This window comes from Artemia sp. Qi Xiang Cuo, chromosome 9 (genome assembly GCF_049724085.1).
Source record: "Artemia sp. Qi Xiang Cuo chromosome 9, ASM4972408v1, whole genome shotgun sequence".
Taxonomy (NCBI): domain Eukaryota; kingdom Metazoa; phylum Arthropoda; class Branchiopoda; order Anostraca; family Artemiidae; genus Artemia; species Artemia sp. Qi Xiang Cuo.
This window is the reverse complement of record NC_142802.1, coordinates 12,158,584-12,177,911: the sequence shown is the minus strand read 5'-3', so window position 1 is coordinate 12,177,911 and position 19,328 is coordinate 12,158,584. Positions and strand designations below refer to the sequence as shown.

Here is a 19,328-nt window from a genome sequence, read left to right as displayed (position 1 = left end):
ATTTTTCATCCGATTCTTCTGGTTAAGCTTGACAACTGCGGAATAAGAGGTAATGCTCTCTTACTCATCCAGTCTTACCTCAGTGGTGGGAATCAATTTGTGGATGGAGGTGCAGTAAGATCGGTAAAAACGCCATGTTTTGAAAAGGTAGGAGTACCACAAGGTTCAATTCTTGGACCACTACTATTTTTAATATACGCCTATGACCTTCTGGACACTATCACCGATGATGAACTTGCTGTACTATTCGCAGACGACACGGCTAATTCTGTCACAGGTTCAGATGAATCATCCGTCAGAGAAAACCTCTGTTTTGGTCTAAGAAGCTATTGCAGTGGTTTGCTGACAACCTCATGGTGTTAAACTCTTCGAAGACCCATTTTATCATCTTCTCTCGAATTTCTCATGCCGTACCGTCGATTTCCCAAATATCTGTCCGATTTAACGGAGAACTAGTTAACAGTGCCAGAAAGGAGACTTCTAAGTATTTAAAGCTAACAGTTGATAAAAATTTACCTCGGAAACTTCATATTGATAGGCTAAGGATGCAGCTTGGAAGGACTGCGGGGTTACTGTGGTATTTAAAATTCCTTCTCCCTTTCCCTGCTCTTAAGTCAGATTATTATTCTCTAATCCATTCTTATTTTCATTACTGTCCAATTGCTTATTTAAATACTTTCAAATCTCTTATTAAGCCCCTTCAACATCTTCAAAATAATGCCCTTCATACGTTAAAAGAACTCCTTCCTTCCCCATCTTCCCTCCCCAATAAATCCCCTACTAAGAGCCTTTATACATTTTTAAGAATATTGCCAGTTGATCTAGTCCTTACTGCAAATTGTGTCCTTTTCAGACTAAAACAAATAAAAGAATTATTACTATTGTCTTTGATTTCTAGCAATTTCTCTTTAGTTTCTTTTGTCCAGAATAATTACTGTTTAAGAAGAAGTTCAGCCGAATTACATTACCTTAGAATCTAAATTAAAAGATCCAGATTTTCTCCTAAAAATTTCAAAATAAAGTTCTGGAACTTTAATGAAAGTAATCTAGATTCTCGTTTTTCTATTCCAGTTTCTAAAGCTAAATTCAAACTATATCTAATAAGTAATTATAGATAACTATTCATTTATTTGAAGTCATGTTGGCCGGTGCTATTGTTGATAATTATTTAATTATGTGGTAATTTATTGATTTGAGGTGTGGGCTGTGGGTTCAGTGTGGTGTCTCATTTTCTTCCCAGTATATCTAGTGTATTTTCATCATTTGTTATTATTATTATTATTTCTTTTTTTTTTTTTTTTTAGGGTGCCTGTTTTCGAGTATAACTCACTGTATAGGCACCCTCTGTAAATATTTTGTTTTACATTGATTCATATTGTAAAAGTGTTATTTTGTCTTGTAGTGATTTAATGAGAAATTAAATGAACTTGAACTTGAACAATAGTCCTTGGGCACAAGTAAACAAATGTAATTGAGTGGAAGAAGGAGAAGGAGAATTTTGAAAAACTTAACTCAATGATCATGCATATAATTGATCATGCATATAATGAGAATTTTGAAAAACTGAACTAAATGATCATGCATATAATTATGCGGAAAATCGTAGAAATTTCAACGTTTGGAAACAGGCCCAAAAGCCGTCCCTCTGCGTAAATATCCGGGTGGTACAATTCGCTATAAAAGTACAATTTAAGCAGCTCTAATAAAACTGTAAAATGTACATCGAAACCAAAATACTTTTCACCTTTTGGTACCTTTCAGGCAATACAAAAATATATGCCTGTATACAGCTCGATCGAATAGATTTTTGAATAACACAATTGTTTACAGCCACAAAAATGCATGAATAAGGTATTGTTCAGAAATTTGTCCAAAAAATTATTCAAAAAAATTATAACCTTTATTGCTATTCATCATACTAGAATTTAGCTTTCAAAAATCTAATCAGAGACAACTTCTACTATGTTAAAAACATCAATTAGTTGGCAAAGTTTCCACACTTTATATTTGGCCACAATCTCTGAAAAAAAATATCTCCGTATTGAACCTCTTATGGGTTCTGGCTAAAGAATTAGAAAAAAAGATGTAGTTATGCACTTCATGTTATGTAAAACGCAACCAGATAAAAAGAGGTGGCCAGATAAAAAGAATTACCAGATAAAAAGAATTACCAGATAAAAAGAATTGCCAGATAAAGAATTGCCAGTAGAAATACCAGATAAAAAGAAACACTACCAGATAAAAAGAATTTGTCAGACTAAAATACCTACCGGCATATTAAAAAATAAAATTAGCCCCCTCCCCGAATATAAAATGTAGAGTTGCCAAAATAGCCAGGAAAAATCACCAAATGTTAAAAAAGAAAATCAATTTCCTTATTTGAATATATTATCTTTCAGCGTTTATAACTGCAAAATATAATTAAAAACAAACCCGTTAAAATTTAAAATAAATCTACCAATAGAATAAACAATTCTAAATTAAACATCTGAAATTGTATTTGTAATTAACGTTTTCATTTCATATCGATGCGTAAATTTGACGTTCTAGATTGACATTCTATATTAACAAACGTTTTAAATTTCAGGTTTTTGAAATTGTTTGTAAGTTGCACGCTTCCCAAAAAATTTGAATATTGCCACAAGCGAAGAGAAAGATAAAATAAGAAGGTATAGTAAGAAAAAGATAGAGAGACAAATATCATATTAAAAAGACGAGAAGATACTGTGTAAAAGAAAAACATAAATCAAATGGCATATAATAATATGTAAAATAAATGTGTACAAGACAGAAAGAGAGAGAGAGAGAAACACAAAAAAAAACATAAAAAAGTGAGAAGACATTGGGTCCATGACAGAGAGTGAGAAAGAAAGAAAAGCAATGGGGACGATAATCAGCCTCTTTTTACAACTTTGCGTGCTGGACCTGAATTGCGTTTATTTTCATATTTTTGATGTTGTATTTTTGTTTCTTTCAAATGGCTTCCGATGAAGAAAGAAGCTCATAAAACTGTCCAAAATCCCTATTATAAATAGTCTGAAAAATAGGCTTTATAAATGATTAATGTTGAAAAAAAGTGGTTACACACTATTATTGTGTGTCGAGAATAAAATCGAGAAAAAAGAGGATTTAGTCAATTTTTATGAGTTATAGCCACAGAGCAAGGCAAAAGAGGACGTCAACATAGCACTAGAAAAAAGAGGTAATTATGTGCTATGAGCTATGGTCGAGCAGCTAGAAATAGTCTAAAGAAGAGGCTTTATAAATGATTAATGTTGAAAAAAAGTGGTTGCACATTATTATGGTCATAAACCGAGAAAAAAGAGGATTTAGTCAATTTTTATGGGTTATGGTCACAGAGCTAGACAAAAGAGGACGTCAACATAGCACTAGAAAAAAGAGGTAATTATGTGCTATGAGCTATGGTCAATGAGCTAGAAATAGTCTGAAAAAGAGACTTTATAAATGATTACTGTTGAAAAAAGTGGTTACACACTATTATGGTCATAAATCGAGACAAAAAGAGGATTTAGTCAATTTTATGGGTTATGGTCACAGAGCTAGACAAAAGAGGACGTCAACATAGCACTAGAAAAAAGAGGTAATTATGTGCTATGAGCTATGGTCGAGCAGCTAGAAATAGTCTAAAGAAGAGGCTTTATAAATGATTAATGTTAAAAAAAAGTGGTTGCACATTATTATGGTCATAAACCGAGAAAAAAAGAGGATTTAGTAAATTTTTATGGGTTATGGTCACAGAGCTAGACAAAAGAGGACGTCAACATAGCACTAGAAAAAAGAGGTAATTATTTGCTATGAGCTATGGTCAATGAGCTAGAAATAGTCTGAAAAGAGACTTTATAAATGATTACTGTTGAAAAAAGTGGTTACACACTATTATGGTCATAAATCGAGACAAAAAGAGGATTTAGTCAATTTTATGGGTTATGGTCACAGAGCTAGACAAAAGAGGACGTCAACATAGCACTAGAAAAAAGAGGTAATTATGTGCTATAAGCTATGGTCAAGAAGCTAGAAATAGTCTGGAAAAGTGGCTTTATAAATGATTAATGTTGAAAAAAATGTCTACACACTGTTCTTATCATAAATCGAGAAAAAAGAGGATTTAGTCAATTTATATGAGTTATGGTCACAGAGCTAGACAAAAGAGGACATCAACAAAGCACTAGAAAAAAGAGGTAATTACGTGCTATGAGCTATGGTCAAGGAGCTAGAAAAGAAAGAAAATGGGGTGTATCTATGCTAAGGAACTCACATTAGGTACTATCTGTTATTAAAGTATAAAGTTATTCTTCTCGAATCAACACTGACTAAAGTAAGTTAATGATTAGGGGCAAATAATAAAAAAATAATAACTGTATTTTAGAATAATTCCTACCAGGGTATTCATCTCCATTTATGTCGCCAAGAATGGCAATCGCTGTACCAAATCTACCTGGCGCCATCTTGGACCCGATGATAGAATATTCCATTTCTTGAAAGTCCTAGAATAAGCTAGGAGATTGATAAATAGCCCACTTAGCATTGTTCAAAAGCCATATAAGGACGTGATCAAAGTGAAAGGTTGTGTAATAATACAAATAATAAAAAAAAAGTTAAAAAGTGACAATTATTCAACTGGTGGGATTCTGCCCAATGGCTTCTGAGCTTGCTAACTACTAGGGTAATATTACTATATAGAAATCTAAATTCAAAACATAATAAGTGTATATTGCATAAAGATTGCCTGGTGTCCTCTAAAGTTAGCATTCAAAGTTTTTTAAAATACTACTCACAGAAAATGCCGAAGAAAAATCTGAGAAGGGAGGTGTCTGGGTGGGTTATATAAAATTTAATACTTTTTTTAATTGATTTATATTGGGCTATATGCATTTCCAGATACTAATTAACAAGATAGTCAGATTACGAGACATTAACAGAGACAGAATTTACTAGAACATCAGAACTTCTTCAATTTTAAACTGTCAATTTAACTGACAGACCCAAATTTTTTGCTTTGCCCAAAATCTTGCTTTTAAAGTTTCACTAATCTTGTAAATGAGGGATTAAATTATTTGTTAAAAATACTTATATGACGTACCATAGAAACTTAGATGATTTTTTCTTTTTTTAAGAAGGGTACCATAGATGATTTCTATAAGCTATTATCCGGGGAAACTCCGTCTGAGATCGTTAAAACGTCGAGAAATGTTTAATAAGAAGAAATTTCGTATTCTCGTCTGATTTTTCGATGGGTGCTCATACGGGGCAGTTCCGTTTGAGATCGTTAAAGCGTCGAAAAATGTTTAATAAGAAGAAATTTCGTATTCTCGTCTGATTTTTCGATGGGTGCTCATACGGGGCAGTTGCGTTTGAGATCGTTAAAGCGTCGAAAAATGTTTAATAAGAAAGAAATTTCGTATTCTCGTCTGATTTTTCGATGGGTGCTAATACGGGGCAGTTCCGTTTGAGGTCGTTAAAACGTCGAAAAATGTTTAATAAGAAAGAAATTTCGTATTCTCGTCTGATTTTTCGATGGGTGCTCATACGGGGCATTTCCGTTTGAGATCGTTAAAGCGTCGAAAAATGTTTAATAAGAAAGAAATTTCGTATTCTCGTCTGATTTTTCGATGGGTGCTCATACGGGGCAGTTCCGTTTGAGATCGTTAAAACGTCGAAAAATGTTTAATAAGAAAGAAATTTCGTATTCTCGTCTGATTTTTCGATGGGTGCTCATACGGGGCAGTTCCGTTTGAGATCGTTAAAACGTCGAAAAATGTTTAATAAGAAATAAATTTCGTATTCTCGTCTGATTTTTCGATGGGAGCTCATACGGGGCAGTTCCGTTTGAGATCGTTAAAGCGTCGAAAAATGTTTAATAAGAAAGAAATTTCGTATTCTCGTCTGATTTTTAGATGGGTGTTCATACGGGGCAGTTCCGTTTTAGATCGATAAAACGTAGAAAAAATTTTAATAAGAAAGAAATTTCGTATTCTCGTCTGATTTTTCGATGGGTGCTCATACGGGGCAGTTCCTTTTGAGATCGTTAAAGCGTCGAAAAATTTTTAATAAGAAGAAATTTCGTATTATCGTCTGATTTTTCGATGGGTGCTCATACGGGGCAGTTGCGTTTGAGATCGTTAAAGCGTCGAAAAATGTTTAATAAGAAAGAAATTTCGTATTCTCGTCTGATTTTTCGATGGGTGCTAATACGGGGCAGTTCCGTTTGAGATCGTTAAAACGTCGAAAAATGTTTAATAAGAAAGAAATTTCGTATTCTCGTCTGATTTTTCGATGGGTGCTCATACGGGGCAGTTCCGTTTGAGATCGTTAAAACGTCGAAAAATGTTTAATAAGAAAGAAATTTCGTATTCTCGTCTGATTTTTCGATGGGAGCTCATACGGGGCAGTTCCGTTTGAGATCGTTAAATCGTCGAAAAATGTTTAATAATAAATAAATTTCGTATTATCGTCTGATTTTTCGATGGGTGTTCATACGGGGCAGTTCCGTTTGAGATCAATAAAACGTAGAAAAATGTTTAATAAGAAAGAAATTTCGTATTCTCGTCTGATTTTTCGATGGGTGCTCATACGGGGCAGTTCCGTTTGAGATCGTTAAATCGTCGAAAAATTTTTAATAAGAAGTAATTTGGTATTCTCGTCTGATTTTTCGATGGGTGCTCATTCGGGGCAGTTGCGTTTGAGATAGTTAAATCGTCTAAAAATGTTTAATAAGAAAGAAATTTCGTATTCTCGTCTGATTTTTCGATGGGTGCTAATACGGGGCAGTTCCGTTTGAGGTCGTTAAAACGTCGAAAAATGTTTAATAAGAAGAAATTTCGTATTCTCGTCTGATTTTTCGATGGGTGCTCATACGGGGCAGTTCCGTTTGAGATCGTTAAAACGTCGAAAAATGTTTAATAAGAAAGAAATTTCGTATTCTCGTCTGATTTTTCGATGGGAGCTCATACGGGGCAGTTCCGTTTGAGATCGTTAAAGCGTCGAAAAATGTTTAATAAGAAAGAAATTTCGTATTATCGTCTGATTTTTCGATGGGTGTTCATACGGGGCAGTTCCGTTTGAGATCGTTAAAACGTAGAAAAATGTTTAATAAGAAAGAAATTTCGTATTCTCGTCTGATTTTTCGATGGGTGCTCATACGGCACAGTTCCGTTTGAGATCGTTAAAACGTCGAAAAATGTTTAATAAGAAAGAAATTTCGTATTCTCGTCTGATTTTTCGATGGGAGCTCATACGGGGCAGTTCCGTTTGAGATCGTTAAAGCGTCGAAAAATGTTTAATAAGAAAGAAATTTCGTATTCTCGTCTGATTTTTCGATGGGTGCTCATACGGGGCAGTTCCGTTTGAGATCGTTAAAGCGTAGAAAAATGTTTAATAAGAAAGAAATTTCGTATTCTCGTCTGATTTTTAGATGGGTGCTAATACGGGGCAGTTCCGTTTGAGATCGTTAAAGCGTCGAAAAATGTTTAATAAGAAGTAATTTCGTATTATAGTATGATTTTTCGATGGGTGCTCATACGGGGCATTTGCGTTTGAGATCGTTAAAGCGTCGAAAAATGTTTAATAAGAAAGAAATTTCGTATTCTCGTCTGATTTTTCGATGGGTGTTCATACGGGGCAGTTCCGTTTGAGATCTTTAAAACGTAGAAAAATGTTTAATAAGAAAGAAATTTCGTATTCTCGTCTGATTTTTCGATGGGTGCTCATACGGCACAGTTCCGTTTGAGATCGTTAAAACGTCGAAAAATGTTTAATAAGAAAGAAATTTCGTATTCTCGTCTGATTTTTCGATGGGTGCTCATACGGGGCAGTTCCGTTTGAGATCGTTAAAACGTCGAAAAATGTTTAATAAGAAAGAAATTTCGTATTCTCGTCTGATTTTTCGATGGGAGCTCATACGGGGCAGTTCCGTTTGAGATCGTTAAAGCGTCGAAAAATGTTTAATAAGAAAGAAATTTCGTATTCTCGTCTGATTTTTCGATGGGTGCTAATACGGGGCAGTTCCGTTTGAGGTCGTTAAAACGTCGAAAAATGTTTAATAAGAAAGAAATTTCGTATTCTCGTCTGATTTTTCGATGGGTGCTCATCCGGGGCAGTTCCGTGTGAGATCGCTAAATCGTCGAAAAATGATTAATAATAAAGAAATTTCGTATTCTCGTCTGATTTTTCGATGGGTGCTAATACGGGGCAGTTCCGTGTGAGTTCGTTAAAACGTCGAAAAATGTTTAATAATAAAGAAATTTCGTATTATCGTCTGCTTTTTAGATGGGAGTTAATACGGTGCAATTGCGTTTGAGATCGGTAAAGCGTCGAAAAATGTTTAATAAGAAAGAAATTTCGTATTCTCGTCTGATTTTTCGATGGGTGCTAATACGGGGCAGTTCCGTTTGAGGTCGTTAAATCGTCGAAAAATGTTTAATAAGAAAGAAATTTCGTATTCTCGTCTGATTTTTCGATGGGTGCTCATCCGGGGCAGTTCCGTTTGAGATCGCTAAAGCGTCGAAAAATGTTTAATAAGAAAGAAATTTCGTATTCTCGTCTGATTTTTCGATGGGTGCTAATACGGGGCAGTTCCGTTTGAGGTCGTTAAAACGTCGAAAAATGTTTAATAAGAAAGAAATTTCGTATTCTCGTCTGATTTTTCGATGGGTGCTCATCCGGGGCAGTTCCGTATGAGATCGTTAAAATCGGAGGCAGTGGGTGGGCCTTAGAGGCAGTAATAAATGCATACCCTGCAAATTTTAAAAGTGCACTTGCGGAACTTTTAAAAAGTGCCGCAAGTGCACCATAAAACAGGTTTATCGTAGTTGCTACAATTAAAAGAGTTCTTGGCTTATCGGGTGCAAACGATAATTTTTCAATCTAAAAATCGTAGCTCAGAGCCAAGTACTGCATTAAACATTAAAGTATTAAGTTGTCATAATACTTTGCTGTTTTTGCAGCAACAGTTTCAATCAAATTGAATAGCTAGCCCCACCACATTTATGCATCCAGAGTTTTAAAATTTCTCAAATAATAGCAAAACAGTTCTTATTTAGACCATGAAGCTTACTCGCATTTGAGCTACATTACAAACTGTTCCGATGAGAAATTTTCTTAAGATATCTAGAAATAATCTTGCTACAATTGTAGCTCATTCTACTAAATTTGAAGGGGGCTTCTTCCCTAAAAGTTACCGTTGATAAGTTTTAAAATGTAAATTTTTAAAACTGAACCTACATATTGGTCACCTGCAGCTACAAACTGGAAGATGGGATGGCAGCGTGTATTGAGTGAGCTGGATTATAAACCCCAAATTTTTATGCCAAAATTCCTTATTCTTTCACCTAAATTTTTTCCCAATCTTGGGAACTTATTCCTGGATTTTTACAACAGAGAGTGAAGGTCTTGGAAGAGGGGCAGCAGTCACCCTCGCATATGGAATGACCTAATTTTGTTTATTTTTTAAGCCTCCACTTACTAATGTATATTTGCTTTGCTTATTCTGAATAATAATTATTTTCATTTTTTCTGTCTTTAGGTTCTTTTCGTTTTTTTCCCCTTTTGTTCCACTTTTATCGTTTAATGGCAATAGACTCATCTCTTTACTCATGTTTTTCCACCATGACTGATCAAACAGTTTGTGGTTACAAACTGTAAGTAATGAGCGACCCGGCTTAATAGCAACCGAAACTAAAAAAAAGAATTTTGATACCAATAGATACATAAAAGAATCAGCTTATTATGGTGATTCCAGATATACTATAAGTTTAATTAAGTTTAGTCTTACCTATCAAAGGCTACAAGCCTGAGAAAATTTACCTGATTTTCTAAAAAAGGGGGAACACACCCTAAAATTCAAAGAATCTTAAATGAAAATGACAACATCAAATTCAGCTTATCAGAGAGCCCAACCGTAGAGTTTTAAGATTCCATCTTCAAAAATGCGGAGTTTGGTATTTTTTGCAAGAAGAAAGATCATGGATTGGTGTTTATTTGTTTGTTTGTTGTTTTTTTCCCCAGGGATGATCGTATCGATCTAGTCGTTCTAGAATATCGGAAGAGGGCTCATTCAAACGGAAATTAAGAGTTCTAGTGGCATTTTTATGCGACCAAAAAGATTTGAGGGCCACTGAGCCCCTCCCCGTTCCGCGCCCCGATCCAAAATTTGAAATGGCCATGTTGTGCAACATAGTTGAAAGACCGAATAACTATGTCTTTTGGAAATAATATGATCCCCCCCCAATGCCCCTGGGGAAAGGTATTTAATTTATAAAATTTTACCATTGTCTATGTATTTTATTTGTTATTGGGAAGTAAGCATACATTTCTCGGGTGGGGGGGGGGCGAATTTTCTGCTGGGGGAATTTTCGAGGGGGTAATTTTTCCGTGGGGGCAACCCTCTCGTATAGGTAATAGTAATTATTCTGTATATGAGGAAATGCCACCTCCTCAGCACCTCGCTCTTCACGTTAAAGTTTTTCTAACATTTTTTTAAAAAAAGTGTCTTATTTTTCTAATTAAACGACCTTCTGTTTGAGGAGTCTTTCTTACAGAATTCAGACAAAATTAAAACTTTAGCGAAAAGAGCGAGGTGCAGAGGAGGAGGCAACCTCCTTATATACATAATAGTAATTATTCCGTATAGAAATGGGTTACTCCCTGCTCACCTTTCTTTTCATGCTAAAGTGTTTTAGTGCTTTGAAAAAAGCTTCTTATTCTTCTAATTAAACGAACCTTCTGCTTCAGAAGTCTTTCTTACAGAGTTGGGGCGAAATTCGAACTTTAGCGTATAGAGCAAGGTGCTGAGGAGGGGGGCAACCCCCTTCTATATCTAATAGTTTCCATCCGTTTTAAGTTTTAATGTTGCTCCTTACTTTCTGTTGAAAAAATTTGCTTTTTTTATTTAATTTGTTTAAGGCAAGGTTCAAAGTCCTGGCTTTCATACCTGCTTCTCCATTAATTAAACAAAATAAAAACAAGTTTTTTTTTAAATGAAAGTAAGGAGTGTCATTAAAACTTAAAACGAACAGAAATTATTCCGTAAGAGGCTGTCCCCTCCTCAACGCCTCGCTCCTTATGCTAAAGTTTTTTATTGTTTAAAAAAAAATTGAAAGAGACAGGGTCAAACTTTAGCGTAAAGAGCGAGGCATTGAAGAGGGGACAGCCCCTTTCATATACAGAATTATTTCTGTTCGTTTTAAGTTTTAATGTCACTCCTTACTTTCAGTTAAAAAACTTGTAAATTTTATTTAATTTCTGAACGTTTTTTGAATTAATGCTGCTTTGATTTTGCTCACCGTACATGAATAATTAAAACAAAATTTGCGTATTAATTTTACTGGTTTTTGGCTAGATGGCTTTTTCGAAATTTTGATCTGACGTAACTTACGAATTAACTTACGTACCGAACTTCTATATTCGTATGTTTTTATTAAGTATATTAGGGAGTTCTCCCCCTAGTCAATACCTTGCCCTTTTTGCTAAAGTTTAAATTTTGTTAGAATCACAAACCCCTGAATCACAAAGGCCGGTTAATTAGACTAGATAACTCTTTTGAAAGTACAAACAAAAACTAGCGTAAAGAGCGAGGTATTGACTTGGGGGCGAACCCCTCAAATACGAAATAATTTCTGTTCGTTTTAAGTTTTAATGTTGTTCCTTACTTTCAGTTGAAAAAAACTAGTTTTTTTATTTAATTTCTGATCGTTTTTTAAATAATGCCGGGAAATCCGGCGCCTACTTGATAGAAATGTCCCTTCCACCAAGAAAACATCCTCCATGGAAAGATCCTCGCCCATAACCCCCTACTCTGACCCCCTCCCCCGTAATCCCTTACTCACGCCCCCTCCCCCACCAGAAAAAATTCCTCCTGAAAATGTCTGTATACTTCCAAATAACCAAGACTATATGTAAACAATGGGCTAAGTTCATAACTTGCAGCCCTTCCCCCGGGAACTGTGGGGGATTAAGTCATCCTCAAAGACATATTTATGAGATTCTCGACTCTGCTAAACAAAATGGCCATCTCAGAATTTTGATTGGGTGACTTCGGGGAAAAAATGAGCGTGGGAGGGGGCAAAGTTGCCCTCCATTTTTTTGTTCACTTAAAAAGAGCACTAGAACTTTTAATTTCCGTTCGAATGAGCCCTCTCACGATATTCTAGGACTACTGGATCGATACGATCACCCCTGGGGAAAAAAAATAAATAAATAAATCCATGATCTTTCTTCTGGCAAAAAATATGAAATTCCACATTTTTGTAGATAGGAGCTTGAAACTTCTATAATAGGGTTCTCTGATACGCTGAATCTGATAGTGTGAGTTTCATTAAGGTTTTATTACTTTTAGGGGGGGTTCAACCGTTTTTCGAAAATAAGGCAAATTTTTCTGTCAACTTTTGAAAGATTAGACTAAATTTGATGAAAATATATATTTGAAATCAGCATAAAATTTGACTCTTTTGATGTATCTATTTGTATCAAAATTTTTAGAGTTTCGGTTACTATTGAGCCCGGTCACTCCTTACTTACAGTTCGTTACCACGAACTATTTGATTACGCTGGCAATTCAATAAATTCTATTCTATTCCTTATCTTTAGCTGCAGATACCCCACTTTCCCTTTTCAAATTCCTTGGTCCCCCAGTGGGTAGCATCAAAACAAGATGCATCTTAAAAATCTCGGTAATTCTTTTATTATTCCATTTGTTCATTTTGAAACTTTAAAACAGATTATTTCAAAGTCATTCACTAGCTCATTTTAGTTAAGTCATTCGCCCAAAGCTCTGTAAATCCTTTTAAGTCGAAAGATATCGTTTTAAAACATAACAGTGACAATTCCTTTTTTTCTCTTTTTGTATTTTCTTCTTTTGTCTTTTTTTTCTTTTCTAGGTTGTCCTCCAGTTTTTTTGGTCACTTAAAAAGGGCACTAGAGCTTTTAATTTCCGTTCGAATGAGCCCTCCCACGATACGATCTCCCCCGGGGAAAAAATAAAAATAAGAAATAAAACAAAATCCCCAACGCAATATCTATATAATAGGTGAAGGGAGAAATTATGATGAGGAGAAACAGAATATTGTTAACAAATTTAAATAAATTATTGTTACAAAGATGGGCAGAAATATAGTCAAATAATTTTTCAAGCGCAGATATACCATGATTTTTTTTGGCTTCGCAGTTAAGGTTACTCATGGTGTCTAACTGATTAAGTAAACTAACTGCTGACCACTATTTTGTTGTGCAAGACAGAAAATTTCTTTTAAATGTATGGACTTTAATTTATTTTTATTCGTGTGGTATTCTTTAACATTAAAACGCTAAATAAAAAGATAACTTGTCGTGGCAACTATCTCTTGGCAATGAAGCAAAAATAGCAATAAGGCGTTGAAAGTATATGTTGGCCTCTCTTTTATGGGAGAAGCAAAACCATGTTTAAATGACAGATTACAAATAACAGAACAAAATTAGATAATATAAAAAGAACAAGGACACCCAATAGCCCCATCTTGCTTAGGGCAATGTTTGTTAGCTTCAATAAGTCGTTCTTAAGTGACGTATTTGGTTGTTTTTTTTTCTGAGTTAACAATTAGTAATTTTGTACAAAGAGCTAAAAGTACTGACTATCAACCTGATATAATTCTAAAATATCCAAACACTCAAGCGCACACTTATTATTTTTCTCCTCCCTTAGAAAAAATCCTAGGTCAGCATTGATACAAAAACCTAAGACATATTACCAATTTTGATTTTGGGATTCAAGTCTTACAATCGGGCCTTTTTGATAATACAGTGAAAAATATTACCGTTCCAAAATTCATAAAAACATAAACTTTTCCATGATCATCAGCAGAAATAGCAGTGAGTCTGTGATAAGGGGCTCCAATCAATAGATCATCCAATCCATCCAAGTTCAAATCAACAACAGCAATTACTGCACCAAAATACTCTCCAAGCCTTTTTCCGTTGAGTCGGTTATGTATAATAAGCTCTTCCTTTGAAGAATTTGGAAAATTAAATATTAAAACACTTCCAGTATGATTAGCTTTTGGTGCAGCTGCTACATAGCTTAAACTGTGATCCAAAAGAAAGTGACCTGAGTTGACAGTGTATCCTATAAAAAACACTGTTTGGTTAATTTGTTACAAAACTCTTTAAAAATTGTAATCTAGCATGTTCTTGTAGTGAGTGTTGGTGAAGATATTTCAAAGGTTACACTGAAAAATATAATTTTGCCTAGAAGCCTTCCGACCGAGAAATTTTTAATCTGTGAAAACTTATCTAAGATGTGAGATGATCACATCACATCTAAGATCACAGATGATCTCGTTTCAGGGAGGATACAAACTAGACTTACAGTGCCAAGACCCCTTGGAGTGTTACAGCACATATGACTGATGGGTCACAGGTGCAGAGTAGCATGTACAACTATATATCACGGTTAATCAAATGTGAATGCTCCCCTATCATGTTTACAGAGGCGTTATGATTATTGTATATTATTATTTGTAAGGTCAACGTGTAATTAGAGAACTTCTGAAATAAGTTCTGTTTGTTCGATGTAATCGTCAAACTCAGTACTCGCATTGTTTTTGTTTATACCTGTATTAACACTGTATACTGTTTACTGCGGTTAACAGATACCCATGAAACGTTTTATTGCGTAAACTTCTTTGTTTTAATGTGCGGTTCATTTATGGATAAAGAAGCGTGCATGTCTTATTGCTTACTTTTCATGACATCATATGCCCAAATTAAAATAAATATCAAATCAAAAATTTCTGAAAAAATAAAGGAAATCGGAGCTTCAGTTTTGAAATCAGGATTTACGGTATTATTTCCTCTAAATTTATAAGAGTTGTTGAAATTTTGACTAAGCTGTCAACAAATACAATGAACTGAGACTGATATACTACAAACACACACACAAACAGTTGTCTTGCAATTGTGATTCGTCCGTAAGTATTCACACATTTGTGATGAATCACAATTAACGAAATCCCAATTGAAAGCCAAAAAAAGATGAGTCATACTTGCAAAACTACTAGTCATCTCTCGACTGACTTTAAGAATTTCATTTGAAACTTAGGAAGGTCAGTGATGCCATAAGGTTACCAATTAGTAATTAGGTTAGAAATGCCGAAACAATACGTCACTGAGGAATTATTTGTCCAATGCCAGAAGTAAATAAGAAATTCGCATACTTATAAAAAAAATCTTCTGAGTTCTTTATTTCTGGATTAATGATGGGCAATCATGTAAGGGAGGCCCTCATTTAATTACACAGTTTCTGTAGCGGCAGTAAAAGAGGCAGCCCTGTATTTCTTTGCATTATATTTCTTCTATTTGAATTCTAGTACCCTTTTTTTGTTATTTCACGTTTTTATTTTTTGTATAGCATTTGACCGTACGAATCACGTTTTAATACAAAAGCAAGGCTGGGAAAATTATTCATAAGCATCTCACTAAAAGAAAATACTCACTGCAGTTCTGACTATACTCATCAAACAACAAAACGGCGAAGAACAATAGGGAAATCTTTTTGTAAGACAGTGAAGATAATTTGAATGAATATTTCGGCCTTATATCCAAGGGCCATCCTCAGCAAGACAAAAATATATAAAAGAAAAATACTCACAATAACATGCGAAAAATAAAACCAAAAATTAAAATTTCTTCGTCGCTATTTTCGACTGTACTCATGTAGTACATTCAATACTCACTATACTAAAGAGTTTACACTATACTGTACACTGTACAGTATACACTATACTATATACTATACAGAAAATCAGGGGCGAATCTCCAGCACTTTTATTGGGGGGGGGGGGCAAGAGGGGTCCATATCTCGATAGTCAAAGGGCATGTGATATATAATATTTTTTGCTCCATATTATTGGGGGGCAACTGCCCCCCCCCCCTTGCGACGCCCCTGCAGAAAATACTCACTAATGTCCATTCCAAAACATTTCTCTACTTAGCTAGCAGACTATTTTCTGATAATAGCTATTTTGTGATGCTATTTTGTGAAACTCACTTGCCAAACACAAAACAAGAGCTGGTGCATAAGCAATTACCAAAATTATTAACGAAAGTAACTTTATAAATAAAAAAAAATTACCAAAATAATTGTCAGTTTCTAAAATTTTGTTGGTGGGTGACTGGTTCCAGGACTCGTAGATATAAAACGTCCCTTTGTTGGTTTCCTGATTTCTTTTCATTGCACAGTTCTCTTTACAGACCTTATACTGGATAACGGATCCTAAAATTAAATTTGTTTTTCATAAAAAATCAAAGTCCCTATGCAAAAATGCGCTTTAGAACAGTGGTTTCACATTAGCATTTGGTAATTTAAGCTACTTGACGTAAGAATTTAATACTTTCTATGATTGGCAAACTAAAAATAATCTATCAGCCAGATTCTAGATTACATTTCTACAGGTCTTAACTAAACCACTGTGATAGGCCTACTTAGCCAATGTGTAACCACTTTACCATATAATTGAATAATAAATTTAAAAAAAATGGCGTAAACAACCAAGGGCCTGAGGAGGGGGCAGCCCCTCTTATACAGAATAATTTCTGCTCATTTTAAGCTTTAATGCTGCTCCTTATGTTTTTAAAAAACGAGCTTTGAAATCCTATCCCTTCTCCATGGAAACTGTTCACAGAAAATACCCCCCCCCCTACAGGAAACTCTCACCCTTCTTGAACTCTTCCGTATATATTCCAATAACAAGCACTATATGCGAGTAATTGGCAAATGCCATAGCTTACAACTTCTTCCTCAGAAGCTGTGGGAGGTCATGTCATACCCAAAGGCATAGAAACAAATTATGCTGAAACAAATGGCTATTTCAAAATGTTTATCGGATGTCTTAGGGATAAAAAGGGTCGTGAAACGGGGGGGGGGGGGGTAGTTGTCCGCAAATTGTTTTGGTCATTCCACAAGGGCACTAGAACTTTTAATTTCTGCTTGAATGAGCTCTCTCTCTCGATCTTCTAGAACAATTGGTTTGGTACGATCATCCCTGGAAAAAAACACTCACACACAAAAAAAAAAAATAAACACGTATCCGTGATATTTCTTCTGGCAAAAATCACAAAATTCCATATTTTTGTAGTTAGAAAATTGAAACCTCTACACTGGGGTTCAATGACATTCTAAACCTGATTGTGTAATAGTTATTAATATTTCTTGACCTGTTGGGGGTATTTCCTTCCTTTTCGAAAGTCTTGCAAATTTTCTCACTCTCGTAGCTATTGATGGGTGATATTAAACTTAATCAATTTCATATATTTGGAATCATCATAAAAAGACCATTTTTTAAAATTCCTTTTTTGAGAGTTTTGGTAACTATTGGGTCGAGTCCCTCTTTACTTACAGTTCGTTACCACGAACTGTTTTATAATATTTGTTATAGTAATTACAGCTAATTAAAATGTTAGTAGGGCTAAACATTTTTCGTTTTCTATAAAAAAAAAATCATAACATTTCGTAAAATGTTTATTAATATAAAATGTTAATAAAAAGCGTCAAAGCTTAATTTTGACTAGAATCAATTTCATGGTCACCAGGGAGGGTGGCTTGACTTCACTTCAGCTGACGAAGAACAAATGTCTTTACGTGGGCCAATAATTTGGAGCCTTCTAAATAAAGATAACAGGCAATAAATTAGACTAAATAGGTAGAAAACAAATAGCAATTAAAATAAGAGCTACAAACAAGTAAAAGTAAGAGGCATCTGAGAATGGTAAACAGTAGCGAACAAATAAGAAGCATAAATAGTAATTAATAAAAAGCAAATTAAAAAAAAAAGACGCCACATAAAACTTGTTATCAGACTGTGTTTGTATGCATAAAAAAAAAATTTCTCTTTGAAGGGAAACTGAAAAAAGTCCTTTAAATTTTACTTTTTATTTTCCCTTTTCAAAATATGATTAGATACTGGGTCCGATGTATTTACACATTTGTAGTATTTGTTGATACATGGTACATATAAAATAAAAAAAAAGTTATAAAGATGGTAAAATGCAGTGACGTGCAACACAGACTGAGAAGGAACAGACGGAATGGTCTGCTGTTGAATCTGGTGTGACGCAAGGATGCCTCCTATCTCCAATCTTAATGGCCATGATCGTCAACTCTATTATGAGATCTTGCAATTTCTGTGGCAGGGTACAGTTGAACCCTTAGAGATAACTTTGGGACTAAGGCTTTGCTGATAAAATAGCTCTTGCTACTCATTCCACAGAAGATATGTAACGGAACATTGAAGAGCTAGCTTGGGAAGCCTCCCAAAAAACCCTGCAGATTAATGCGAGCAAAACTAAGGCAGTGTCAAATGGTGTTATTCCTTCACTAGCTGCATGTCTTATTTTTTCACTAGCTGCATGTATTATACAGTTGCTGTTGCATTTAATTAGACAATAGACAAGCCATGTGACTTTAAGCTTCTGAGTCTATCTTCAAGCCACATGCCTGAGGTAGACCCTACAACTACTCTATTGAAGTCAGCTCTATTAAATTGAAGAGAATTGTTTCAGAAAGAGAAATTTATTCTAAAAGTTAAATCCTGAGCATTTGCAATACCGAATTGTGTCGGAGCTTAACTTAGTCCTAGCCCACTACCATATTTTCTAGTAGAAACGTAGGTAGACAAAATATTTTTTTTTCTTAATTTTAAACATTAAACAATCTTCAGTCCATAGATATGGAGTCAGAAAGTGGCCTGTAGTCCTTTCAATGCCTCTTCGGCTGTCAATAGCCCCTTTTTAGCAGAAACTTGGACACATCTCACATTAATGAAACCGGAATATCTTCATTTTATATGATTGGAGAAAAAAAGTGGCCCTCCACTCCAATTCTAACTTTTAGCCTGGAAGGTGGATTTTTGGGAAGTTGCAGGATTGTTGCGCGGCTGCTTCAAAACCATCCTCATATCGCCAACTAATTAACAGAATATTTGGCGGTTCTTTCATTCTTTGATTGGCTTTAGATTTACGAGCAAGAACCATGAACCAAATGTCCAGAAGAACGAGAATTTCTCGGGCAAATGATTCTTCTTAATCTTCTTCTTTTTAAATTTACTTGACTGTTCACCTTGGCTTGAGTTCATTTTATTGTTCTTTATTCACTTACACTAATTTCTGTTGGTTTAAACGTAGCTGTATTTTTGATCGTCTAAGACTTCATTGTTGCAGTCTACTTTCCTTTTAGAACAAAATTTCTCGAATAAATTTTTAATTTAATATAAACATAATTTAATGTAATATGGCCCAGGGTGATTTACCTTGGAGCGCTCTAGTTCAATCAAAGAGTAAATGGG

At 34.7% G+C, this 19,328-nt stretch overlaps 1 protein-coding gene across 1 annotated transcript in view; it reads right to left on the bottom strand.

Moving 5' to 3' along the window:
- The window catches only part of LOC148948314 (integrin alpha-4-like), an 86,327-nt gene that overhangs the window by 31,203 nt on the left and 35,796 nt on the right, over positions 1-19,328 (bottom strand). The window contains exons 5-7 of the mRNA XM_089094884.1: positions 16,121-16,261; positions 13,806-14,113; positions 4,400-4,505 (exon numbers count right to left, since the gene is read on the bottom strand). Of these exons, the coding sequence (XP_088951010.1) occupies positions 4,400-4,505; positions 13,806-14,113; positions 16,121-16,261 (555 nt within the window). The remainder of the gene's footprint in view (positions 1-4,399; positions 4,506-13,805; positions 14,114-16,120; positions 16,262-19,328) is intronic.